At 48.4% G+C, this 26,930-nt stretch overlaps 2 protein-coding genes and 1 long non-coding RNA gene across 3 annotated transcripts; 2 read left to right on the top strand and 1 right to left on the bottom strand.

Moving 5' to 3' along the window:
* The first annotated feature begins 168 nt into the window (after positions 1-168).
* On the top strand, positions 169-9,664 carry LOC307089033. Its single transcript, XR_013812599.1, has 3 exons — positions 169-276; positions 743-874; positions 9,572-9,664. It is a non-coding gene; the product is annotated as an uncharacterized lncRNA (long non-coding RNA).
* A 35-nt stretch (positions 9,665-9,699) lies between these two features.
* Positions 9,700-12,854, bottom strand: rpl7 (ribosomal protein L7). The gene is made up of 7 exons (XM_079755118.1): positions 12,819-12,854; positions 12,246-12,345; positions 11,691-11,857; positions 11,324-11,461; positions 10,841-10,950; positions 10,388-10,600; positions 9,700-9,744 (listed from the first exon to the last, which is right to left on the bottom strand). Exons 1-6 carry the CDS (start codon positions 12,830-12,832, stop codon positions 10,392-10,394), a joined length of 738 nt encoding a protein of 245 aa, XP_079611244.1. The 5' UTR covers positions 12,833-12,854; the 3' UTR covers positions 9,700-9,744; positions 10,388-10,391.
* Positions 12,855-14,584: 1,730 nt separating this feature from the next.
* Positions 14,585-24,488, top strand: rdh10a (retinol dehydrogenase 10a). Its single transcript, XM_079754449.1, has 6 exons — positions 14,585-15,246; positions 15,833-16,068; positions 21,322-21,420; positions 22,829-22,974; positions 23,790-23,921; positions 24,312-24,488. The coding sequence occupies exons 1-6, from the start codon at positions 14,958-14,960 to the stop codon at positions 24,433-24,435; spliced, it is 1,026 nt and encodes a 341-aa protein (XP_079610575.1). The 5' UTR covers positions 14,585-14,957; the 3' UTR covers positions 24,436-24,488.
* The last annotated feature ends 2,442 nt before the right edge of the window (positions 24,489-26,930 follow it).

Genomic DNA, 26,930 nt, shown 5'->3' with positions numbered 1-26,930 from the left:
ACTGAAACAATCATTATACGTGAGAGTATCCACAGTTATGGCTTACATCCATCTCCTTGCATGTCCTAGCCTCTAACTTTTCCATCCAACAACACACGCAAAAACCCTTTTGTTACCCAGATCACTGTTTTTGTTTCAGACCCAGGGAGTGTTCCAGGTCAGCCCGTGGCTCTGATACAGGGCGTAGGCAGAGGTTTAATTTGGCCGCCTGCAGTCTGCGCTTCTCTGATTCCCGCTGATAGCCGGCGCTGGCACCACATGAAGTCCAACCAACAGGTAACACAGCCGGCTTATTCTCCACCTCACCCCGGCCGGGCTGGGAACCCGTGGTCCGTCTCCCCCCCCCCCCCCCCCCGCCCACTGACACACTATCCCACGCCATCGAGCCACTCTCACACAGGGAGACGCTACCCCTGTACTCAAAACACCGTTGATTTCTAATTGCTAAGTGTTTCAAACTGCCGTGAACCGCGGTGTCTCATCCGAGGCCGCCGCTGTTGAAACGTTCCTCCTCGCTGCCAGCGATGTTCATGACGGTTACAGCTGGCTGATGCATCCCTGACACACAGAGAATATATCGGCTTGATTCTATACTAGAGCGTTGATGCGTCAAACATCTCGGTTGTTTCTTTCCGTTCTGACTTCTTCATGCGTCTTTATGTAACCGCCAACTACCAACCATGTTTACACATGGCTGACCAAAGTCACTGTTGACAAATGATTCCAGGTTCTTTGATTACAGTTGTAGAAAGCCGGCTGAATCCTGGAGGATAGGAGAGCTGACCGGGGTCTGGGAGAGGATCCCCTGTCCTCTGCTCTGAATGAGGGGGATGGCTCCCAGTGTGTCGGGGAAATGGACACCACTTTAAACAGGGTAAGAGGAACGGGGCTGTTACGCCTTCTCCCTGCCTTGTTCTCCCGGTAGCTTTGGCTGGGGCAGTACTTAAGAAACATAAGGAGGGATCTTGGTCAACCTTGTTCAAACGTAAATCCATTATCAAAGATCAAATACAAAAGGAATCAACTGAACAACACACTGGAGGTCTTAAGGGCAACAATCCGTCATGTGGTTGATGTCCCCCTCTTTCGTCATCCATTCAGAGTAGATGCAGAGACAGGACAGTGATATTACCATGCCATCTCGGTTTACCATTGACCATGGTGGACAGAATGTGTTCCTTTGGATTGAATCCTCGATTCCTCTGCCCTAGAATCCTATCTGCGATTCATCCCGGTTAGATAACCCTCTACACCACACACAAACAAACACACCCTTTAGCAATTAAGTTTGAATTTACACAACATAATCACAACTCTTAGCTCGGATTCAGAGGGTTTTTTTTTTGTTGCCCTGGGCGACTATTTAGCATACAGGGCACATATGCCGAGGAAGAGCACTCTGAAGAGCACTCTTAGGCGATTGGAAGGAGTATCAAGTTGTCTGCAACCAGAGTCGTCTCAGACACGGCCCCAGTTCCTCTCACCATGCATAATGCACAACTATCGCTAATTCAATGTAGTATCTATTATTCACCTCTGAGATTAAATACAAGCAGCGAGTTGTAACAACTCTACAACTCCAAGGCCGGTTCCCCTCCGCTAACCCAAAGACAAAAACCGTTACAATGGGCTGAGTGCTCTCTTTGTAACGTACAATGAACAAGAGTATTCAGTGACAGGATTCAGCGGCCTCTTGAGCACAACCGAACAATGTGCTACGTGGGAAAGTGGCACATTGTAAGTTCTGGAGGCATAGCTTTGTGTCTATGTTGCGAATATGGAATGCATATTTAGATCCAGCGCCATCATTCAGGCATCCAGTAATTACGGCGCCTATCTCAGGCCCATGGTCACAGACAGAAGGATAAATATTCCCATTGATACGACTCCCACACGATTTAGCCTACTGTGTGCGATAAAGACAGAATAAACACAAGTGTACATCAAAAGGTATTGACTTCAGAAAAACTCCACAATACATTTATTGTTTCAATGTGAATAAATGCCAAATACTGTAAAGTCAGGTTTATACAAGAAAATGCTAACTGGGCCAAAATGGGATAGAAAAGCAAGTCTGTTGATGTGCCAGACTTGCAAACCAATGTAGATACTGATACAGACAGTATTGAAGTAAATATGTGCTATTATTTTCAGGGGATGCGCAAGAATAATCAAGAACAATTTTAGATAACTGAAGGAAAATACTGACAACTACTACCTTTGAAATAAAGAGCAGACTTTACTGTTGTCGGCAAACACCATAGAGGAACATAAATTATAAATCAATACACTGACGCCGGAAACTGAGTACCCATAAAAAAACCACAGTTGAGATAAGCAAACGAAAACAGCATGATGGTCATCTGTAAACTCGTAGTCCATGTGACTTTGGCACCGTGGGACATGTTTGGATCCTGGACCCGTGGATTCACCGAGGGGGTCCCCTCTAGACGAGACGGCCCATCTCTAGTGTTTCCTCTGAATAAAACTGAATTCACTGAGATGAAGTCGCGGGGTCATCAGGACTCCTGCTTCCGGTTTTTACTCATCTTCACCAGCTTCTCCTGCCGGGCCGTGTCGCCCTCCAGGGCCGACAGCTCAGAGACCCTCTGGAGGAAGGGGTACGGGGCACCCGCCACCGGGTCCGGGAAGGGCCCCTGACCTGGGGGCCGGAGAGGGGACCGAGGGCAGAGGGGGGCGTTTAGCTGAACAATGTCGCGGCACAAAGTATACATTAATACAGCATCTGCTAAATAACCACAAATGTATAGTAGCCCAAAGGCTGCCACCACATCGTTTGTATGAATAGACATTACAGATAAGATGAAATGAGTTTATCACATAAAACCGGAAAACTCTGAGTAAGATGTTTGTATGGTCAACTAGGATACAGGATGGGTAACTTCACAGGATTATAGGATCCAGAGGTCAAAGTGTGGACTGGACACAGATTGTGTCAGCAGATGGGAGCTTTTATAAACTAGATGTTCTAATGTTGTTTACAGCATGCCAGAATATTCTATGTGCATTAGATATTTAACATCCCAATCTAATATCAACGTTTTCAACAGCTGTTTCTATGTAGTCCCCTATGGTAGGTTTAACATTTAAGCCTATAATACCATTCTGTTTTCACTCCCTCTCTCATACTAACACATCTGGCGAGCATGTTTTGCATTTCCATGTAGGTTCTGTGATGATTCTCACACACGCTCGTACTCAAACATGCCTTTCAAGCACTCAGATTGATATACAGAGTTGCTTTCAAGTTTCCCGTCTTGTGAAAGAATGTGAAAGCAGCGCAGCAGTGACACAACCTGACATAAAGCTGTCCCCGGCCAGGTCGGCCTCGTCTCATACTCCGGGGGACTGGCCCCTACACAGGTCTGAGGACCCCTCAGTGGACACTAATAAGGGGTTGGACTGACACTGATTGAACCACCTGACAGGTCAGCACGGCGGTAAATCAACGCACATGTTCAAAGGTCGGAGGTCACCGAGATGGAGCCATCAGCGCAGGCCGCGACAGGTCCGACACAACGCCCTGCCTATGAAGTACCTGGTTGTAAAATGGCCTCAGCGAGCAGCGGAGAGCAAACACACATTAACGGAGTCATATGGGAGCCGGTGTCCTGTTCTGTTGTGGCAGGACTTCAGCGGGAGACTCAGAGCCGGGGCAGGAGGCCAGAGTCTGCCGGGGGCGGGGGGGGGGAGTTACACTTTGTTTTATGTTACGTTATGGAGATATTCTACCGGAGGAAACTAATTTGTGCGAGTGGAAAAAGCTTTCAGAAGGGGATTCTAACCCTTTGTGTTTATGCCGTGTCTGGTCTACACGGTGTTGATTTGATAGTACTGCCGGCTGGGTTTCTGTGCCATGGTATCCCAGATTTGAGCCTGTCTGCAATTAGCCTTTAGATGTTAACCTACAGTCTGATTTGATAGACAACTGACTTACCTTTTTGAATGTCTTTGATGGTCAACAGGTTGTAGGTGCGTTGATTCACTTTAGGCCTACGGGAGGACAGGGGAAAGGGGGTCAGCCAACATGGATGAAGAACTGATTAATAACTCAGTTCACCGATGAGAAGGGTTACCTGTTTAACAGGCAATGGTCCACGGAGAAGGTGTTCCTCTTGTTGAGGACCAACGCAGAGGGTAGGAGGAACGTTGGGTTAGTGTCTAGGCTGTAGCCTTCACAGGAGCTGGGAGTCAGAAGAGATGAAGACAAGTGATGCATACGTTTTCACTATGACATTGGTATGGTAATTTACATATACAACTGAACGAATGGGCTCCATTATGAACTCAACGGCAATAACGGTCAAGTAATGAATATGAAATACGCCTTTTACCTCAGACATGACAGGCAAAACTATGGTATATACTGTGGCGACTCCTCCCGGGTTGTCAGTTGACAAAAGCGGCTTTTGTCAAAAAAAAGGGGCTTTTGTCAACTTGCTTTGTTGTTAGGTTAAGTGGGGTTAACGGGTTTGGGGTCTTTATTGATTGTGTGTTAATTGTGTGTTGTTCCATTGTTGTGTGATGTGTAGTGTGATCGGGACCATTAGTATGAGTGTTGTGTGTGTTGGTCAGCTGTGCCGTTTTTCTGTTATGTTCGGGGGGTCGTTCAATAAAGGCAACTCTCGGAGTCGTGCGGTGTATGGGGCACGAGAGTTGCGTAACCTGTTAACCCGGGCTCCCGTCTCGCCCTTCCCGTGCTGCTCGCCACAATACTTTCTGTGCTAGCGGGTCTGTAGCCCCTCCCTGAGGACAGAGCAGGTCAGCAGCAGGTTATGTGTTTAGTACCCGAGGCAGAGGGCCCGGCCGTGCCCGTGGGGGGCGCCGATGGGCTGCAGGTTTCCAGTCCGGTGCACGTGATAGTTCTTTGGCAGGGGTGGGATCAGGGTTCTGGTCCGTTGTAACTGATCACCTGGGAGAAACGATTAATAATACACCAATCTGAATGTTTTTTTATTCAGAGTGATTTCTACACAATAATATGCATGTATAGAGAGATATGCTCATAGTTGATTGAGGGTTTAGACGTGCTAAATGTAAAGCATGCCAATGTAGACTGAGCTAGGTGGTCAGCTGACTATGCGTTCCCCAAATACCGGTACTGACCGATGAAGAAAACGACTCGACAGCACCACCTACTGGATGTTATAATCCAGTACAATCTTATAACGCTCAACCAAAGGTGAATTTGCAAAGGGAGACATGTTCGACAAACGTCCATAAAACATATGTAGCCCTCATTTATATTTAATACAACTGGGAATAAAAAAAGCGTCCTTACATGTTTTGTCAAACAGAAAATGACACCCTCCGGCCTCCTGTCGTTTTGTCGCTAGGAGACTTTTGGTTAAATTTGGACAACTATAAACAAAAACCGTAAAGAAATCCTGTCAATACATTTTAAAACATATAGTTTGGTACGAAGAAGTTAGTATAATATGACACAGTACAAACTTTAATGTTATTTAAGATTCCCCCCCCCCCCCCAACTTCAAAATGTTTAAACATTTACTGAAAAGTTAACTATGTATTAAGGGGCGGGTCCGTGTCTCAGCCACGCTTTCCCATTGGTCACATCCAGAATTGAAGCAATCAGAGAGTTGATTGGCACCACACCTTTACTCCACCTACCCGTCAACACGGCGGCCCGCTCCGTCCGTCGACTCTATAACAAAGGCAGCGTCATTTTAACCTCCCCCGTTAAGACACATCGATCACATTCATAATGGTTCAATCAACCAATACTCACTGGCTAAACTGGGAATGTATGGCAATTTACTCCGCTCTGGCAGCAAGCTCGCGTCCCTCGAGGTCTTGATCATCGCTTTGACGTCACCGGGCGGCTCGCAGCGCTCCGGGCTGCCACCCGAGCTCCTCTTAGAAGGCGGTGGAGACACTCGAAATGTCATCGCCCGACGCCATGCGACCTCGTTCACATCTTGCAGTTCGACGCGAGTATCCACTACCGATGAGTCTGACCCATCGACCGGCTGGTTTAGCGGATGGTTTGTTAGCGTGGACCCGCGGCTCGGTGCGCGCTGCTCCGGACCGGGTGGTGTCAGGCGTTGCTATGGCTACAAATCGTACACACTACTCCAATAAAGTGATCCACAGCATATGCACACATCGGGTCCACTATCAAGACTGAATCCTCTTAGGTCTGGTCTGTTCATAAATTGGGAGATGTCCTTTTCTGCAGTTAAAATGACATTAGCAATGATCAAACAGTTTACACACTTCATAATTAGGCCAGCTGATCTTCCAACAGAAACTAGTTTGGGAGACAGGCTAGATCTGTACTGGCCCATCAGAAAGCAGTTTCCCAAAAGTGGGCCATAGAAAATGACAAACACTGAAACGATTAGATTTTGTAGTTTTTATTTCTCAGTTGGAATCACGCAAAACCGGAAATGGAGCCAAAAACATTTAGGATTTAAAAAAGCACCAGTCACAAAATATAAAGTGATTAAAGGGTTTAGCTTTTGAAACAGGATTTGAGATTCACAACAACATTCAGCGAGACTCATGGCAGGATGTGGTTTCAGACTAAATTGGCTTATTTTCAGCTTGGGTTTCACCAGTCGATAATATGGGGAAAAATAAGTGCATCATTAACTTGTGACGAGGAGCCGTAATGGGGCCGTCCAGGGGCCGAGTGCTGCTGGAGAAGCCCCGCCTCATCTGAAGTGCGTTTGTGAGCTACATCTCACTAGCATGATGAGCCCTCATGCAGACGATTCCATAGAAAAACAACAAAGTGGTCAATGCAAAAAAAAATATTTTAAATACAAATGAATATTTTCTCATTTTCTAACAATGAGCATGTTTAGGTTTCCACACACGGGGCGTTTCTCTACAGCTGAATGAAGCATGATAGCTGGGGTTTCACACACAATTGGCTTATTTTCTGTGGTTTTTATACCATATTGGTTAAGACAAAGAAAGTTGTGCGCTGAACAGCAAGAAATATTCGGAAGTCAAATGTGGTTTTAGACGAAATTGGCTCATTTTCAGCTTTTCACCAGTCGATACGATGGGTAAAGAAATTCATAAACCACAATAAGAGACATCTTATTTTCAAGGTAGTATCCAGCGCAAATCAGGGAAGTCAAGTCCTTCACCCAACATAAAAGTAATCTCAAGGACACAAACAACCTACTACTACTGTTCAGTGTCATAACGCCACACAGTTCAGCTATATCTCAATCTGTTGACACACAAACCAAACTTGTGTGCGTCCATATTTATAAATAATACAGACGAGAACACAAACTTAACCTACAAAGTCTTGGTGGATGGACCACACGAAGAACAGCCATAATTGGAGATGTGGCCTTGCCCTTAATGCTCTGCAATCGAGAGAATGATGATGCATGGGGCCTGACCATCACAGCTGGGAACCAGTGGAAGGATCTGGCCAGTCTTCAGCGGTTCTGTTGAACAATAGGAGGCGGTTAGCAGGAATAGCATGACTCAAAAATACATGTTCCAAGTCTTTTTATTTAGTCTTTTTCATAGTCCATCAGCCGGGGAAAGAATGTTAATCATAAACCACCAAGCAGAACTTGTACACATTGACGCACCAGCATAAGACCATCAATATAAAACTCACGGAGATGTCTTACCCTCGGATCCTGATGACGACGGCCACACTGGGCTTGGCGGGGACCTAGAAGTTTCCCACTTTGGGGGCGGTACGGCATGGCAGACTTTACTCACTCCCCGTGGTACACTTCTGCGCGTTGGTAGACCAGTTTCCAGGTCACCTTGTGAGTCTAACATTAAACAAACACAAGGCTTGATGAGTACATGTGTATACCAATGGGTGACCTATGACTCTGAAGTACATGTTGCAAGGCATTTTACAAGTGGTTTCATAAATATTGGCTTATTAAACAAATAGTGTTTCCATCATAGTCGATCAGCCGGGGAAAGAATGTTAATCATAAACCACCAAGCAGAACTTCTGCCATCAATATAAAAACACACGGAGATGTCTCACCCTCTCATCCTAATGACCACGGCCAGGTTGGCCTTAGCGGGGAGGGGGAAGAGTCCTGTACCCTCGGGGTACACCGCGGCACGTTTCTAGACGAGCTTCCTGGTCACCTTGAAAGACTAACATTAGAGAACAAAAACAAGAAGCCTTGATCAGTACATGGGTATACGAATGGGAGACCTATGATGATAAAATAATGTTCTCAGTTATGTTGCAAGCGGTTTCATAAAATTTGGCTTATAAAACAAATTTTGTTTCCATCATAGTCGATCAGCCGGGGAAAGAATGTTAATCATAAACCAAGCATAACATTAGCCCATTGAGGCAACAGCATAAGACCATCGGTATAAAAAGGAGATGTCTTACCCTCTGATCCTGATGAAGGCCAGCGGTACGGGCGTGGCGAACTTCACGTCTGAACAGAGTCCTGTACTCTGTGGTACACCTCGGCACGTTTGTAGACGATTTCCGGGTCATCTTGAGAGTCTAACAAACAAAACGCCTTGATGAGTACATGTGCATCTGAATGGTCGACCCATTTCGCCAAAATGAAACATTTAGTCTTTTTGCAAGCGGTTTCATAAAATTTGGCTTATTAAACAAATTTTGTTTCCATCATAGTCGATCAGCCGGGGAAAGAATGTTAATCATAAACCACCATGCAGGTCCATTGAAGCAACAGAATAAGGCCATCAATATAAAAACAAAGGTGACTTACCCTCTGATCATGATGAAGGCCAGCTTTGGCTCAGCGGGGATTGCGAGCTAGGCGGACTTCACGTCTGAACAGGGTCCTGAGGTACGCCTCGGCACGTTTGTAGACGAGCTTCCTGGTCCCCTTGAGAGACTAACAAAAACAAGAAGCCTTGATCAGTACATGTGTATAAGAATGGGCGACCTTTGACGCTAAAATAACTCATGTTTCAAGCGGTTTCATAAAATTTGGCTTATTAAACAAATCTTGTTTCCATCATAGTCGATCAGCCGGGGAAAGAATGTTAATCATAAACCACCAAGTACAGCCTTTGAATCCATCAAGGTTTGGTCTAGGTAAAACATAAAGGCCAATGTTCTCTGCTTAACAAACCAACTCACCCTGATCCAGAGGAAGCTGTTCGCGGAGGAGGTTCCCTCACCCAGGTCTGTGGTCCTATCCCGGTGTAGGCATCAGCATGTGTAGCTCTCTCCCGTCTGAAGGAAGATTAAAACCAACTTCAATGGGTACATAATGGGTAATGGGTGTATACAGAATCAGCCAACCAAGTGACAATATGAACTGTTCTTACCTTCTTAGCCAGCATCTTCCTGATGAGCCCAGCCCCGTTGCTGAAACCCAGTCAACGACACTTCTAGATGCCTTATAGACAAGACCTTTCACAAGTTGCAGGTTGAGATTGATAACTAGGATTACGGAATTTCTATTGTGCCTTCGAGTGGCCAGTACAGCCAGGATCCTCTTGTTCGTCGATCAATCCTACATCAATCAGTCAGATTTGGACAGATTTAGATACCATGTTTTCAGATTTCCTGCCCTCTCCATTAATGTTACAGGAATCCTGCCAATACATCCTATATCACACACGGCAGGCCACCAGAAGGTACCAAATCCTGATGTTGGGAAGACCTGGTCCACATTGTCCTGAGACTTAATGAAAAATAATAAAGCCGACACCAGAAAGTTCTTTTTTTGTACTTTTATTATACAGTTCCAAATCCTGCAAAACCTGTAACAAAAAAGATTAAAAAATGAACTTAAGATCAGTTACTTTTCCCCAAGATTTAATTTGTGATTTAGGCCACAGCTGCACATATCTTATGCCAGATGATGGCGTAAAATGATCAAACAAATACTTGTTAATGTTATGTCATCATTAACCACATCTGACTAATAGCCATCATTGACTGATCAGTACCGCTAAAGCAACACTGGCCTGACCCTTGTAGAATTGACATTTACCAGATGCCGTTATCCAAATCGAGTTACAATAAGTACATTCATCATAATGCGAAACAATCTGTCGTACAGTAAGGATGTTCATAGAACCAAGTGCAAAGCACTAACAATCGCTGGGTTAACCCAGTCGCCGTATACAACAAAAATAGCTAGGATACAGCACAACTTAAAGGCTGGTTATGGTTCCACGTTCACGCAACGCAATGACCAGGCAGACGCTTCGACGCAGTCATGAACCCGTTTCGGTTATGCGTCAGGTTTTGGTAAGCGGACCAATCACAGCCCTTTTTGGGCGGCGCATGTCAGGCCCTTGCGGTGGACGCGAGGCGGTTGCGTGAACGTGGAACCATAGTCAGCCCTTGGGTACTATAGCCAAGTGCGACACACTCAGTAACTTGTGGCCGGTATCTCACCAGTTTAGTTCATCCTCCTGATCATTCTGTTGATCTGGTCTTCCCTGTTGCCAGCGTCACCCCCCTCCACGAAGTGGGTGGTCTTCTTGTTCATGCCGCCGCGGGGGGAGGAGAGCTTGAAGGGCCATAGGTAGTTGTTGGCCACCTTGAAGTTCTTCCCAGTTGTGAAAATCTCATGGATCAGATCCTCCATGCAGATGAGGCCATACTTGCCTGAAGAAGCGCAGACAACATTAAGACCAACGCAAGGGAAGCTATACGACTGATTTATTACCTACAGTTTCTCTACAAATGTTAGTGGTAAGCAAACAAATTCGCACACACAAAGTTGAGCTTCACTCAACACATCATGAAGTCATTACTCTTCCATCTTTTCCTGACTCTATCAATGTATTAAAACATCTTGACTAATGTGAATGCATGATGGACATCCAGACTGATGACAATAATTACCCAGGGTCTTCTCGATGAGGGAGTTGTCTGTGATGGCAATGCGCTGCTTGTTGACCTTGCCGAATCCACGCTTGTAGATGAGCTCGCGGACAGACTTCAGGTTGGGGTATCTGAGCGATGGGCACACGAGGGAAATCATTAAAAACATATTAAGATTGAACCAATAGTCATACACATACTGCAGAGAGCGGTACAATGCAGGGCTGGATATCTTTAAGATAGTCTTAAAAACACTTGAAATCTGAAGAAAGTGTGGTTTCAGACTAAATTGGCTTATTTTCAGCTTGGTTTTCACCAGATTCGATAAGATGGGGAAAAAAATTGGTCATCATTAACCACATTAGAGAGATTACTGAACGCATTGGTCAGTAATCTAACACGACCGCATTGGTCATCTTTGGGTCAGTATTGAGAACACTGAACGTACCCTAAAGTTAAGGGTCAGGGCCATGCACCATTCAAAGCATGATGCTGCCATCTTACCCCCATGCGATGTAGGGCTCTGCAATCCTGAGCATGTTGATGGACGCCTTGTTCAGCCTGACGAACACGCCGTTGAAGATCTGGCGGAGACGGAGCAGTTGCAGAACCTTGCGGACCTTGGGGCTGACTCCGTTGATACTGTGAATCAGAGTTCAGCGGTTAGCCTCAGAAAGCAGGACTCTTTATATGAACAGTGCACTCAGACAAGCGGTTTCATAAATATTGGCTTATTAAACAAATAGTGTTTCCATCATAGTCGATCAGCCGGGGAAAGAATGTTAATCATAAACCACCAAGCAGAACTTCAGCCCACTGAAGCAACAGCATAAGACCATCGATATACAAACACATGATGACGATGTCTTACCCGCGGATCCTGATGACGAAGGCCAACTTGGGCTCGGCGGGGACGTAGAAGTTTCCCACTTTGCGGGCGGTACGGGCTTGACGGACTTCGCGCCTGTACAGATTCCGGTACTCCCTGTGGTACGCCTCGGCCCGTTTGTAGATGAGCTTCCTGGTCACCTTGCGAGTCTAACATCAGACGACAAAAACAAGAAGCCTTGATGAGTATGTGTGTATTCGACTTATGAATACACTTTCCTCCATCAGTGGAATGCGTGAGTAAGTTATATCAGATGTGGTTTCAGACTAAATTGGCTTATTTTCAGCTTGGATTTCACCAGATTCGATAAGATGGGGAAAAAAATGAGTCATCATTAACCACATTAGACTAGCAGCCAGCATTGACCCGTTAGTTTAGTTATCTTATGAGTGCGACAGGTATCAAGACAAGGGCAGATCATGACATGTGCTTGATAAGAACATCTGTTTACAGATGGGCGACCCGTCGCCACCCTGTCCTCGGTTGTGCATCACGCAGACATGTGCGGGACCGGCCGAGAGCCATGTGCATTCTCACCTTCTTCTCAGCGAGCATCTTCTTGATGCGGACGGCCTTCATGGTGGCGAAGGCCTTTCGCCTTTTCAAAAGGCTCTCAGGGACCGCCGGTACCTTTTTTCTAGGAGAACATAGTTGGTTTAAAATACTAGAGTTGATAAGTCAGATGTTCCTTACGTCGGAAGACGCCACGTTGATAAGGGGCGATAACGCAGTCAACATGGTTAGCCTAGCATTAGCAATCTACGAGCAATTCACCGGCATCTCGTTGTCATGTATATTAACCAATTGTTATTAAAAGATACCCAGTATGCAAACGTTTAATTAACTTGGTCATAGACTCAAATCGATAGGAGATCGACAACACGTTAATTAAGACATTCGGTAGTCCGGACATGTTGGACGAAGCTACTCGGCTACAGGCATCAATAGGTTAGTGGGCATTAAAACTATTCTAAAACAATATCATCCACAATATATGATGTCCTAGCCGGGATGACTACTAATTAAACGTATACAAGGATGACCAAAACGCCTGATGGCAGTTTTAAACTTAGATGGACATGGATTTCAACACAGAGGCAAAGTACTCACTCTGCGTCCGCCATTGTGTCCACCGAGAAAGAGAAAATCCTTTCTGCGCATGTCTGTGATAAAAGAGCGAGGACACCGGATGTTGCCCCGCGCGCTGCCTGAATCACAATGCACAACTTTGTATGGATTTATTTCTGCTCGTTTGGTATTATTATTTTATATGACCGTAATACACACAAACATGACACTTACTCACTTATCTAACCAGGCATACATTGAATTGGTAGAAACGATATTATTGCAAAGGAGTTCTGAAGAATAACACAAATATAGGAAAACATATCGCCTTATATTTTTTATGTTGGATTATATAATTTATCAATTATGTTAAAAGAGACCATTAATTGAATAAAGGCTGATTCATTCAGACAAATGCAGCGTTATCCCTCATGTCATTGATCAAAAACCTAGAGCCTGCTTACCTCGGGCAGGTCATGTTGTTGCCGTGCACTGAACCAGCTGATAGGGGTTCTTGAGACTTTACTGAAGAAGCTTTAAGTATTGTGTGGTGCAGCACCTCGTGTGGCCAGCAAGTGGCGCCAACGCTTCACTCTGCCCTCCCAACATTTCTCCAACTCAAAGTACAGTATGTTTCAAGAGCACATCCATATGAGTAAGTGGGCCACCACATTGAGCATTATTTACATCATGGGCGCAAATATAGCTTTTTTTCTAATACTGAGAATAAATAAAGAAATATGGGATCATAACGTGTTGATGAAATCATCACATTGATTACTTCGTAGTATCATATGAGACCGGTCACAGTGAATTGACAGGAGATAGAGATAATTTTATTGCAATTATTTATATATTGGTTAACTGGCCTTATGCCTTAGCAATACTGTTAAAGGCCAAACATCTATGACGAATAATTCTAACTTGGATAGGCCACTTCCCAATCTGTGTATTGTAAACTGGTAAATAAATGGTCATTTCTCCGTATGACACCTATTGCACAGAGAACGCATCTGATCGTAAACCACAGCAAACTTGAAGCTCATTTAGAAATTGCCTTTTTCTTATTATGTAATCGAATCTTATATCACAATATAATCATACACGACGTAGGCCTACTAACTCTGGAAACCCCGACAGCTGTGGACTGTTTTGTAACATTCCCATGAGATTAAGTTTATTAATGCTCTAAGCCTATTTTATATTTTACACATAGGATTTCTGTCGCTACTATTTTTAAACCCATGCATAATTGTAATCACTGACATTATTTTATCATTGATCAAATCATATACAAATAATTTAATACGTTACGTGTTGGTCTAGACCTATGTAGACTATCAAAAAAAATTAGATCGAAATGATGACTAGGGACTACATTCAGGAATTGAGAGGCTCTGGGGAAAAAAGTAAATTCCACCAAATTACGCATTACGGCGTGAATGGTTTCATTGGTCTTTCCCATCATAGTCCTCCTCCTCCTCCCGGGGTGTGTGTGTGTGGGTGTTTGTGTGTGTGTGTGTGTGTGTGTGTGTGTGTGTGTGTGTGTGTGTGTGTGTGTGTGTGTGGGTGTGCGCGTGCGCGTATGTGTGTGTGTGTGGATCCGACCGCTTCCCTCTGATAGGCGCTCCTCTCTCCGTCCTATTGGGTCCCACCGCGGACGGCTGGACAGGATAAAAGCTTGTGAGACGCGGTGTGAGTTTAAGATGAGTAGAGAGGAGCAGCAGGGAAGTACAGAGCGAGGGATCAGAGCGTGTACAGACACACAGACAGACACACAGACAGACAACAGGGCATAGACAACAGAAGCAACTCGTTGAGACTGATCCGTGCTAGTGACAACTCCACTGTGTGGTCTGATAGGAAACATTTTGGAAACATGCTCCTGATTGTGGGAAACTTCCATTGATCCGTTCCAGTCTGCAGCGATAGCGTGTGAACTCTGGGGTTTTAGGAGCTGCCATCAGCCTTCATACATGATCTGCTATTTTCGCGTTTTCGGCAGATTTTAGAGACTTGCCCGGCTTGGCATTGCACTTTTCGTGGTACTATCCCCCAACACGTTATACTGCTGTTAGCCTGCAAGACAAAAGGGGACGCTCCGACCAACGCGTCCGCTTTCACCACGATCTACCAGAATCGATAATTTCTTCTTCACTTCCTGCTTGGCTGATATTCTGGATGAGGATGATGATAATTGCGGAGTTCTTCCTGGTGATTTTGAAAGTCCTCTGGGCTTTCGTAACCGCCGGGGCCAAGTGGATCGTGCGGCCGAAGGAGAAGAGCGTGGCGGGACAGGTGTGCGTGATCACCGGCGCTGGCAGTGGCCTCGGGCGGCTCTTTGCCAAGGAGTTCGCCCGGAGGCGGGCGGTGCTGGTGCTATGGGACATAAACAGCCAGAGCAACGAGGAGACCGCAGAAATGGTGCGGGAGATATACCGGGAGCTGGACAGTCCCATGCCTAAAGACGGTGAGTGCAGTGGGGCTATTTCTGGACTTGGAACTCATAGTGTCTCAAGGTTTACACCCGGTGTCAACAATACTTTTATATCCGCACGTTCTCACGCCTGGGGATATTGGATGCATGTGCGCGCATATGTCAAGATTATATGTAGGGTATTTAAGATTTTGTAAGATGCCACGATTTCGTTTTTTTTTTTTCCTCGCACGCTTCAATGATTCAAAGTTCAACTTCCACCCACACACATTACCGTCACCGAACCACTGCCAGTATGGCTCTTGCATAGTCCTGGTCATATATTGAAAGCTACATTTGAATCTTGTACTTGGTCACTATTGTTTTAAAGGTTCCGAACCGGTCCCCAAACAACAAAAGGTTTGCATCACAACAAGGCAAGCCCAACGCTTTAGCCTGCAAACAAGTGTTATGAAACTGCGCCGCCCAACCCATATGTGTTATCGTGTGATGCGTACCCTATAACAACACTCCCAAGATACCAGCCTGTCCAGCGTGCGTGCGTGCGTGCGTGCGTGCGTGCGTGCGTGCGTGCGTGTGTGTGTTGCATGCCTTGTACTGATGCGCTCTGACCCCACAGGTACGGTCGGAGGAGTAGAGGAGGTCCCGCCGTTCCAGCCCCAGGTTTATACCTACGTGTGTGACGTGGGCAAGCGGGAGAGTGTGTACATGACGGCCGAGAAGGTGCGCCGGGAGGTGGGCGAGGTGGACATGCTGATCAACAACGCCGGTGTCGTCTCCGGGCACCACCTCCTGGAGTGTCCCGATGAGCTCATCGAGCGCACTTTGGTGGTCAACTGTCACGCGCACTTCTGGGTGAGTTGAAAATAACATGCATGCAGTAGCCCGTAAATAAATGCTGTATTGTGTACTATTGGCTGTTTGAGGGATGTGAGTGTTTGTAATGTTCTGAATGGTCGGTCAGCTAGACGTCTATCGGCCTCAGCTGAGTTTCCATGAGCATAGTGCTAACTGTGTTAACCAGGGTGCCAATATCGCAGGAATGTTTCCATTCGGACTTGCATGCCTATTCATAAGGTGCGTGTGTGTGTGTGTGAGGGTGTGTGATTTGAATCGCACTGTTTAATAAATGATCGGAGGCCCCCTTTGCAACAAATCTGTTGCACACAATGTTTATTCTGTGCTTATAATGCACTGTCCACGCCCTGTAATCTTTCAGATCAGAATTATTACAAAGTCATAATCCAGTCGTTGGGATTCTCATTAAGGGGGGGGGGGGGGGGGGGGGGGGTGCTGGCCAAGGCTCTGTTCCGTTGTTTCTACGGTTACTTAAGCGGGGGGTGGGGTGAGATGAGAGAAGAGACTAATGAATGGCGACATGCAGAATGGGAGGATGTGGTTCATTATAGACACAAGCTGCATGAATGAATGACTGAATGAATGGGGCTGAGGCTAACGGGGACCTGTCCACACACACACACACACACACACACACACACACACACACACACACACACACACACACACACACACACACACACACACACACACACACACACAGTATTTGCTCACCGTTTGCAGGTGGGCACAATAGACGGAGTGTATGTAATTTATTTTTAGAGGCCTGTTTGTGTGTGACTCCGAGATTATAGGGTCACGTCAAACAGAGGAGGCCTTTATTGTCTTATTGAATTCATGTTCATCTTTTTTTAAGTTTTTTAAAGGTTGAGTCATACCATGTTGGACTGATTGTAACACTTGTGGTTTTCCTATATACTTTTTGGTTCCCAAGGAGATTAGAGGGACTGGGAGTTGTTATGTTTGTATTGCTTTAGAAGAGCAGAGGACATTGCTTTGCTTGGAGGTAACAAAACTTCCCAGGGTGCACTTCACCTTGTGCGTTTCCAAGGCAGGTAACTTTGACGGATGGTGTTGCAGTAGATGAAACCCTCTGTGGCTCCGAGGTTCTTACTGCCCGTGCAGAGTTAGAACCGGAGTTAGAACCGGAGTTAGAACCGGAGTTAGAACCGGAGTTAGAACAGGAGTTAGAACCAGAGTTAGAACCGGCTCCATACCTCGTTCAGGAGGTGGTGATCCCGCTGTCAGGTTTTTGGCGCAGCAGAGATCTTTAATCTCGTGCGAGAGTTTCAACGTTTTGGACGACGGGGTGGAAACTGGGGAGGGTGCGCTCCACAGCCGAGAGCAGGACGCGATGGTTATCTCTGTACGTGTGGGATTCTGCCAGGTCGGGCCCGCACGGAACCCCCCCCCCCCCAAAACATCATGGCCTCCCTCCCCCCTCCACCCACATCACACTCCCTACTCCCACGGGCTGATATTTGGAGGCGGTGGATGCAGCTGCATGGGGTTCAGTGTGCACGCACACACACACGCACGTACACACACACACACACACGTACGTACACACACACACACACACACACGTATGTTCGCAAGCTGCAGCGACTCACCCCCCCATCCCCTTGGGTGTTTTCCCAGTCAGAGCTTATCATGTTTAATTCTTCCTGATGATCCTCTTAATAAGTGCAGCTGGTGGGCTAACGGACCCAGACCCTCTCCTCCTCTCTTTCCGGTTTGTTATTATTTGTCCTGCAGTCTGGGACCGTTTATAATCCAGCGTCGCTATTGTAGCGCTGGCTTAGTAGGTTTAGTGTTGTGACATCAAAAGAGCCCCCCCCCCCCCCCACTCTGTCCGACCATCTTGAAACAGTTGCTCAACAGGTGCCTCTGCCCCCCGCCCTCTACGAGAGAGAGAGAGAGAGAGAGAGAGAGAGAGAGAGAGAGAGAGAGAGAGAGAGAGAGAGAGAGAGAGAGAGAGAGAGAGAGAGAGAGAGAGAGAGAGAGAGAGAGAGAGAGAGAGGAGAGAGGAGAGAGAGAAGAGAGAGAGAGAGAGAGAGAGACCCGTCCCAGTCCAACAGGACGGTAACAGAGAGTCTGACCCAGTTAGTCTGACAATGTGTTTCTTGTCTGCGGCGGCTGACGCGATGGCGGCCGACAGGGGCCCAGGTCCGCCGGCCGCATTCCTGCTCCGCGGAGAAAGGGGGCAGCCAGGCAGAAGGTCCTCCTCCGCTGGGTCTAGATAGAACCCCCACCGCCCTGACCTGGGTGTGGGCCGAAGCACCTGTACCCTGTAGTGGGGGAGGGGGCACCTGTACCCTGTAGTGGGGGGAGGGGGGCACCTGTACCCTGTAGTGGGGGAGGGGGGCACCTGTACCCTGTAGTGGGGGGAGGGGGGGCACCTGTACCCTGTAGTGGGGGAGGGGGGCACCTGTACCCTGTAGTGGGGGGGGGGGTGGGGCACCTGTACCCTTGTAGTGGGGGTGAGGGGGGCACCCTGTACCCTGTAGTGGGGGGAGGGGGGCACCTGTACCCTGTAGTGGGGGAGGGGGGGCACCCTGTACCCTGTAGTGGGGGAGGGGGGCACCTGTACCCTGTAGTGGGGGGGGAGGGGGAGGGGGGCACCTGTACCCTGTAGTGGGGGGAGGGGGGCACCTGTACCCTGTAGTGGGGGGAGGGGGAGGGGGGCACCTGTACCCTGTAGTGGGGGAGGGGGGCACCTGTACCCTGTAGTGGGGGGGGGGAGGGGGGCACCTGTACCTGTTCTCTTACACCTTGCCATGAGAGGATGAGGTGATGGGGACTGTTCTCGGGGGAACGGTCCCACTCTGTTGTCGTGGTTACGGTCCAGCTCCAGTGGATTTCACTCGGCATCCGATATCGCCGCGCATCAGGTTGACCCCCCCCCCCCCCTCCATCCGGTCCAGAGATCAGCCGATACCGACTCGCTCCAGAGCCCCACTCCGACGCTCCGTGTGAATCCCTTGACCAGCCGCGGATTGTAAAGAAAAAAAGCGCCCTTGTCTTCGTGGGGATTTGGGCTAGGCGTTTCTCCCTTCACACTCGTCCGCTCTCCGCCTCCCGTCCGCGGCGAGGTCAGCCCAATTAAACCACCATCTGGTCGGACGCGAAAAAAGAAAAAGGCCGGTATTTTGTTCATATTCCTGTTGGTCGAGCATGAGCTGTAATGCAGCCTGACACCCCAGCTGCAAGCAGCTTTGTGCGGTTTTCAAATCTTTTCCTTTTGGGGCAAACACCAATTAGGGGCTGCGGCCGGACAGTGCGGCCCCCACATGGATGAAGGAAGCCCGGCTGTGTCGCGGGGGGGTAATTTAGCGGAACGCGCCGCGTTGAGGCCCAATTACAACGCCGCTTGATGTGGGAGATGAGCCCCCCCGACGCTTTCACACATTTCGTGTCCGGGAGGTCGCCGCAGGTCGTGCCCATATGCCAAGTCCGCCATGTGAAGCAGGGTATCATGGGAGGAGGGGGGGGGAGAGGGGGGGGAGGGACCGCTGAGTGGCGTCCTTGTGTTCCCGTCTCGCTCTCTGCCTCCACGGTGAAGGTGCTCAGACTGTGTGTGTGTGTGTGTGTGTGTGTTCCCTCCCCCGTAGGGTTGCGGTAGGACAGGGTTAGGGTCCCATGAACAGGTATCAGTCGATCTGTTAGCTAATGCTGCGTTTGCATGCAACACTCCCCCCAGCCCTCTCTCTCTCTCTCTCTCTCTCTCTCTCTCTCTCCTCCCTTTATTTTTTGAGGCGCCCCCATCACTAAAACTAGTTAAATATTGCAGCAGTTTTAGTTTTTTAATGTGCTGGAAACAGTGCAGATGTTTGGAGCGGAGTCAGATCGCTAAATAATAACTTGTACACAGTTGATGGCTCTCGGCGCGCCCCCCTCTGACGGACGCTTCCCCCTGCCCGGGACTGCTCGGGCTTTGGGCGTGCAGACGGGCTCTGCACCACGCGGGCGGCCTCGTAACGGACGAGGGAGCCGCATTAAAGCCGTTATCAAGTTAAAACACTGAGTGAACGTCCTTTGGTTCTTCAGCTCTGTTGTTGCCAGTAGTTGAATAGTTGTGCTAAGTGGTCCCATGCTGCTCCTGCCCCCGCTTACAACAGCGCTGATAAAAGTGTGGATCAGAGCGTTCCCGCTTCAAGGGTCACACCCAGCCACCCCCCCGCCCCGGGGGAGCGTGTGTGGAAGAGGGAAGGCCGATGTGTGAATGGTGCGATCTACTTTTGTTGTTGTTTACTCGATGTAATCTAAAACCCAAATAACAATCAAAGGAGGGGAGGGGGGCTTAGGGGCGGGGGGGCGTGAGGCTAAGGGAGCAATTTGCTTCACAGTGAAGGAGATGTGATTAGAGCAGGTCTAGCAGCGGGGGGGAACAAAAGGGGCCTGCTGCTTGTTGTGGAGACCTCCTAGGGGCCCACTGATTGGTCGGTTCCTGTCACGTGTCACACCTGCTGATTGGCCCACATGCTGAGTCCAGAACGGCTCGAGTCGTCCTGTCGGTCAGAACGAGGACTGGATCTGCCGGTTAATCCACTGTGACCCTCCCTCCTAACCCCGTCTCCCCCGTCTCCCCCTGTCTCCCCCATGCCTGTGTCGTGCCCAGCCCCCCATCTCACTACTCTCCCTGGCGGAGCCGCTTGTGTTTCACGTGGCGAGTCAGCGCCGAACGCTTTCATCTGCGCCCCCCCTCCGCGCCCCCGGGAACGATTGTTCCATTGACCGCTCGCCGGCGGGGCTGAGTTGCATTGTGGGAAGTGGTCGAGTGAACAGAGGACTATGATTGGTGCTGTCAGCGGCTCTTTAGGCCCGGGCACCAGATCTGTGTGGGAAACGAAAGGCGGGCTGTACAGCGCTCACACAGCGCTCACACAGCGGCCAATCATTAACTTCCGTCAGGCGGTCGTGTTGGTTTGCCCCCGCCTGTTGGAGCAGGGTCACCTTTTCTTCCTCTAATATCAGCCTCTTTTTTGGATGATTTTCAGCAGGCAGTCATGTGATTTTTTTAGCTCTGAAAGGATCTATCTCTTGTATCACCATGGAGAGGAATGATGGGGGGCATCGGTTGGGGCCTGGAAGGGCTTTGGCAATGCTTAACTGCAGAAATGAACCTAAGAATTCAAAATAACTTTTTGTTTTTCTTTCTCTTCTCTCTGCCACCTCCCTCCCCTCTCTCTCTCTCCCCCCTCCCCCCCCTCCCTCCCCCCTTCCCCCCCCTCCCCTCTCTCCCCCCAGACCACCAAGGCTTTTCTCCCCAAGATGCTGGAGTTGAATCATGGACACATTGTGACGGTTGCCAGCTCCCTTGGTTTATTCAGCACAGCTGGAGTGGAGGTTAGAGACACACACACACACACACACACACACACACACACACACACACACACACACACACACACACACACACACACACACACACACACACACACACACACACACACACACACACAGCTTCCCACCATTTTCTTTTGGCTGGGTGTTGGTGTGTGTGTGTGTGGGGGGGGGGGGGGGGGGGGGGGGGGGGGGGTACTTGATGCCAGGGAACACTCTCGGACCCCCTTCCCTCCGCCCGTTAAATTGAGGGACACAGATGGGGGTGGGGGACTGTGGGGGCCCCGTAGGGCCCTGACCCCAGGGCCCCAGTAAGCTGACAGCCCTCCGAGGGCCCGAGACGTCTTCATCAGCGCTTTGTGAAGGCGTCGGGGCCGCTCAGTATTCAGGTCAAAGCGGCGTCCGTTTGGTCTGGGCTCCAGCTCCTCTGGGGCTGATTTAGTTATTATTCCCCCCCCCACTCCCCTCCCGACTGTTCCCTCTCGACTCCCTCTTTCGGCAAGGGCAGATTTTCTGCTTTTCTTTTTAGAAATTGAATATAAAATGAATTATAATTTAGAATTTCACTTTATAGCTACCTAGAATCTATGAATCTATGAATTCTATTCCTACGGTCGTCACAGAGGCTCCGGGAGCCGCCGGCTCCTGTCCTTTGTCTCCGCTTTGCCCTCTGGAAGCACGGCCTTCTTTGTGATTTAAGGGCCGCACAATACCCTCCGGAACCCCCAACGCCCCCCCCCCCGACACCACAGTACCACCTCCACCTCCTCTACCACCACCACTACCTCTTCTACAACCACCTTCAGCTCTTCTAGCACCACCTCCACCACCACCACCACCAGCACCTTCATCTCCTCTAGCAGCTCCTCCAGCTCCTCATTCACCTCCAACACCACCTCCTCCATCACCACCACACCCACAACAACCCCCCGCCCTCCCCGGTCCTGTGGGCACGGCCCAAATCTCTTTTCACTCGCTCCTCGGTTTATTGACACCAGGAGCTCCAGAGAGAGATTAGTCCGCGGGTGAAACCTCATCGAACCGTGAGGACTCGGGCCCCTGATGAGCGCTAGCAGAATGCTAATGGCGCCGCGGAGGTGGGGGTGTGAGGACGGGAGGTGGAGGTGGAGGTGGGGGGGGGTCTGGGATCGTCCTTAATGGGAAGAGGAGTGCTATCGTGGTCGCTCTTATCTCCGCGGACACGCTCAAACATTTATACTCTTGTATTGGTGTATATTTGTTTTTGGTGTATGCATATATATTTACAATTACATTTTTGTATATATTTTATACATGTACTGATCTCTCGATTTTTTTATTTTTTTTGCATACATTATTAATTAATGTTTGTATAAGTATATTATTTGAACTGTTAACAAGGCTAACTGGTTATCTCTGATCCCCTCCCCAGGACTACTGCGCCAGTAAGTTTGGCGCCATCGGCTTCCACGAGTCGCTGAGCCACGAGCTGAAGGCGTCCGAGAAGGACGGCATCAACATGACCCTGGTGTGCCCCTACCTGGTGGACACGGGCATGTTCAAGGGCTGTCGCATCAGGTGAGCCCCCCCCGCCCCCCACTACAGCACACGGCAGAGCCCCACTACAGCCCAGAGTCGTCCACACACGTTGCTCCACAAAAGGTTTATGGATTTGTTTTGTTTCCTTTGCACCTGGGAAGACTTTAGTTTTTATTGCCTGCAATTTTCACTTCATAAAAGCTGAATCTCGACCAGCGCTGCCTTAGACTTCAAAGCCCCGTGTGAATGTTAAGTATGTTCTTTGTGTGTCACCCCCGCCCCCCCGATAGCTGTTCCCCACATCACTCCTCCTTCAGATCCTCCATGTGTCTGTCCACACATGTGGACCACGCCTAGACAAAGGGGGGGAGGGCTGTTGACTCGCAGGCGGAAGGTTCTGCATTCGTTCCTAAAGAACCCTACGTTCTACGTTCCTAAAGAACCCTACGTTCTACGTTCCTAAAAAACCCTATGTTCTACGTTCCTAAAGAACCCTACGTTCTACGTTCCCAAACAACCCTACGTTCTGTGTTCCCAAAGAACCCTACGTTCTACCTTTCTAAAGAACCCTACGTTCTACGTTCCTAAAGAACTCTACGTTCTACCTTTCTAAAGAACCCTACGTTCTACGTTCCTAAAGAACCCTACGTTCTACGTTCCTAAAATACCCTACGTTCTACCTTTCTAAAGAACCCTACGTTCTACGTTCCTAAAATACCCTACGTTCTACCTTTCTAAAGAACCCTACGTTCTACCTTTCTAAAGAACCCTACGTTCTACGTTCCTAAAGAACCCTACGTTCTACCTTTCTAAAGAACCCTGTGTTCCTAACCTGTCCGCCCCCCCCCCTACAGGAAGGAGATCGAGCCCTTCCTCCCCCCCCTGAAGCCGGAGTTCTGCGTGACCCAGTCCATGAGGGCCATCCTCACCGACCAGCACATGATCTGCACCCCTCGCATCGTCTACATGGTGAACTTCATGAAGAGGTGAGCCCCCACCCCACCCTGAAGCCCCATTGGCTGTCTGGTCTGAGGGCGGGGACTAACCACGCTGTCAGCATTTGGTGGTTGTTGTTGTTGTTGTTGTGATCGGAGCAGCACTGATTAAGGCGGCCGACTGCCGTTTAACCTCCAGTCACAAGTTTTACTTCTCAACCTGTGAATCTGGATGAGTGATTTAGTTTTATGATGTTTTTTGTTATTATTAAGAATATCGGGAATAAGAGTTGTATTTGTATAATTGATTTGGACCATTTAAGGTAACGGGCCTCGTACAACTAGGCACATAGAACTTTATGAGGTGCCTCCTTTAGTTCGAACCCTGTTTTAGCCCTACTCCTCCCGATGCTGATGCTGATCTGCCCCCCCTCTCCGCAGCATCCTGCCCTTCGAGGCCATCGTCTGCATGTACCGCTTCCTGGGGGCCGATAAGTGCATGTACCCCTTCCTGGCGCAGCGCAAGGAGGCAATGAACAACAACGAGGACAAGAACGGCATCTAGAGGCCCCGCCCCCGGAGCCTGCCACAGCGCTGGCTCCTCCCCCTCCACCTCCCCCCCCTCCTCCAGGGACGGGCACGCTGGCAGCGGGGGGGGGGGAGTCGGGGGGGGGCACATATACCTGCAAGCACGAGGATGCGACCACTGGGGGGGTGATGGGATGGGGGGAGGGGGGGATCGAAAAGAGGATGAAGAGGATGAAGAGGAGAAGGGAAGAGAAAAAGATTGACTTTAGACTGGTGCACTTGCATTGAGCAAATGCAAAGGTTTCCCATATCGTTCCTCTGGGACAAAGAAAGCTGTGTGCTACACAAAGGATTTATTGACTTTGTTTCGTCTCTTACGTTGTCTATTTTGTTTGTGTTTTTGTTGAAAGAAACCAACATCTATATAATGTGTCACTAGTTTTGTTTTTTTCAAATCATACAGATAAAAAAAGGTATTCAATAATTAACTATTTACGTAATGTAGTCACCAGCCTTATTTAGTTGTCTTTGTGAAAAAAATATACAGTATGTTACTGTACACACAGTAAAGGTCTGTCACTTTTTTTTGTTTTCATTTTGTAGACATGCACTGTAATTAACTGAGTCTCCGCAACACATTTCAACTCGGCCTTTCACACCTCCCCCCCCCCACCCCCAGGAATCTCTCCCGCTTCCCTGATCAACCTCTCACACTTGGGTCACACGTCGGAGCACCATCTCTCCATTGTTGAAGTCGTGAGAGCGATAATAGTTTATTTCCTTCACCGTCCTCCACCCCCTTGGCGTTCAGATGTTTGCTGTCAACACGTACTGCTAATCCCGTCGCCTGCGTGGCCTACAGGGCATTCCAGCGTGGTGCATCTCTTCTCCTAGGACCCGGAGCAGAGCTGATGGACAGTCATGGGGGTTGGGGGAAGGCTGTGTTTTAAAAGAAGCCTACATGGGTGTAATGAAAGCAGGCGGCTGGGAGGTTAATGTCCAGACGTTTTCACAGGCTAATGCTCCGCTAGTTCTCGCTCCGTCTCACGTGGATCACATCCGTTGTCAGCCTGTCGACCATCTTGTTTTAGTAGATGAGAATACCTCGTCCTAGAGTGTGAATTTAAACTTTTTGCAGGGGGACACCATTTGATGTCTTTCCCCAACCCCCCTACTGTGCCCCGACGTTTCCGTCCAGTTACAGTGAAATGTAAATTGTTAAATCGTTGTCAATATCCCTTTGCCCAAATAACATCAGTCTCCACAATATTTGATATGTCTATATCTGTAACGTTTGGGAAGACTGTTATTGAATTCAACTACATTCCAATAGGTCTCGTCCCTCCAGTCACAGTGATGAGCCTAAAGTCTCTACCTCTTAATTTTTTGCCATTTTTGTTTTTACAGTATCACATAAGCATCTTTGTTTTGTAATTTCTCTGAAGACCGCTCCAAAGCGGAGCAAATGTGGTTCTGATGTTTAGTGTCTCTACCTAACTTAAATTAATAAAGTGATTTAGATTATTAACTGGTGTCTTTTTACCTTTGTCATCGCATTTTGAAGATGTGTACCCTTTTTGTAACTGATTGAGAAGGGTTTGGCTCCTATTGGGAAAATGAATTAAGCCTCATGAACAGGAACCCATACCTGTTAGTGTACCCACTCTGTTCCTGCTCCTGACCACTGCCTGCACCTCAGGCCCACAAATTAAACACGGTCTCTTGAACGAAATGTATCGTCTGTGTTTCTCTCCCCGAGGGACACCGGCTAGATGTTAGTTGTAATCTCTAGCAATTTCATGTAAATAAACTTGCCCAATGACACTGTATTGTGCGGCCCTTAAATCACAAATAACACTGCATTTGCAGTGTTATTCATTTTACCAAGTGGGTGTCTTTAGCAACACCTTTAGGATAGTTGGAACAATTACCGCTTATCTTTGGGGTATCGCCATACATGACCAAAAGGAAATCTTTGAGATTGTAAATTTAATCTGAAAAAACAATTGGTTTATCTAACGGAGAGAGATATCCAGTATTCCTCTGAACTGATTCATTATGTGCCTCATTAAGGCTTTCCTTTGTGGTGTTAACCAACATTTAAACAGTTCAATCCTCCTCCCCCCCCCACCTTCTGACTGCTTCAGCGCAACACGCCTTCCATTGTAGCTCATCTATTAATAAACCCTTGTGACTCGGCATCTGACCGATCACATTTGGCTGCTCTATGGGTGGGAGGAGTCGCGGTCAGTGTGGTTAAACGTCACTCTCACTGCGGTGCACTCTAATGAATAAACTCATGAGGAAACGACCGAGAGCTGCTTGTGCAACGCTGGCAGGAGGCCGTGCTGGTAACCAGTCCAGTCAGAACATTCCTCTGCAGGACAACGTTTCATCACGAGGGAGTATCTGAGCATAAAGCGAAATTGACCGTCATGTCCACAGAGGGTGTTTTCATAAAGAAGGATTACAGAATCTGGGTCAGAGGCAGCTGTCACCTCCCGGCCCGTCCTGCTCGTTTCAAGGCCTCTT

Source organism: Pollachius pollachius (genome assembly GCF_949987615.1).
Source record: "Pollachius pollachius genome assembly, chromosome: 17".
NCBI lineage: Eukaryota > Metazoa > Chordata > Actinopteri > Gadiformes > Gadidae > Pollachius > Pollachius pollachius.
The sequence above is the reverse complement of the archived record's forward strand: the minus strand, read 5'-3'. Positions and strand labels throughout refer to the sequence as shown.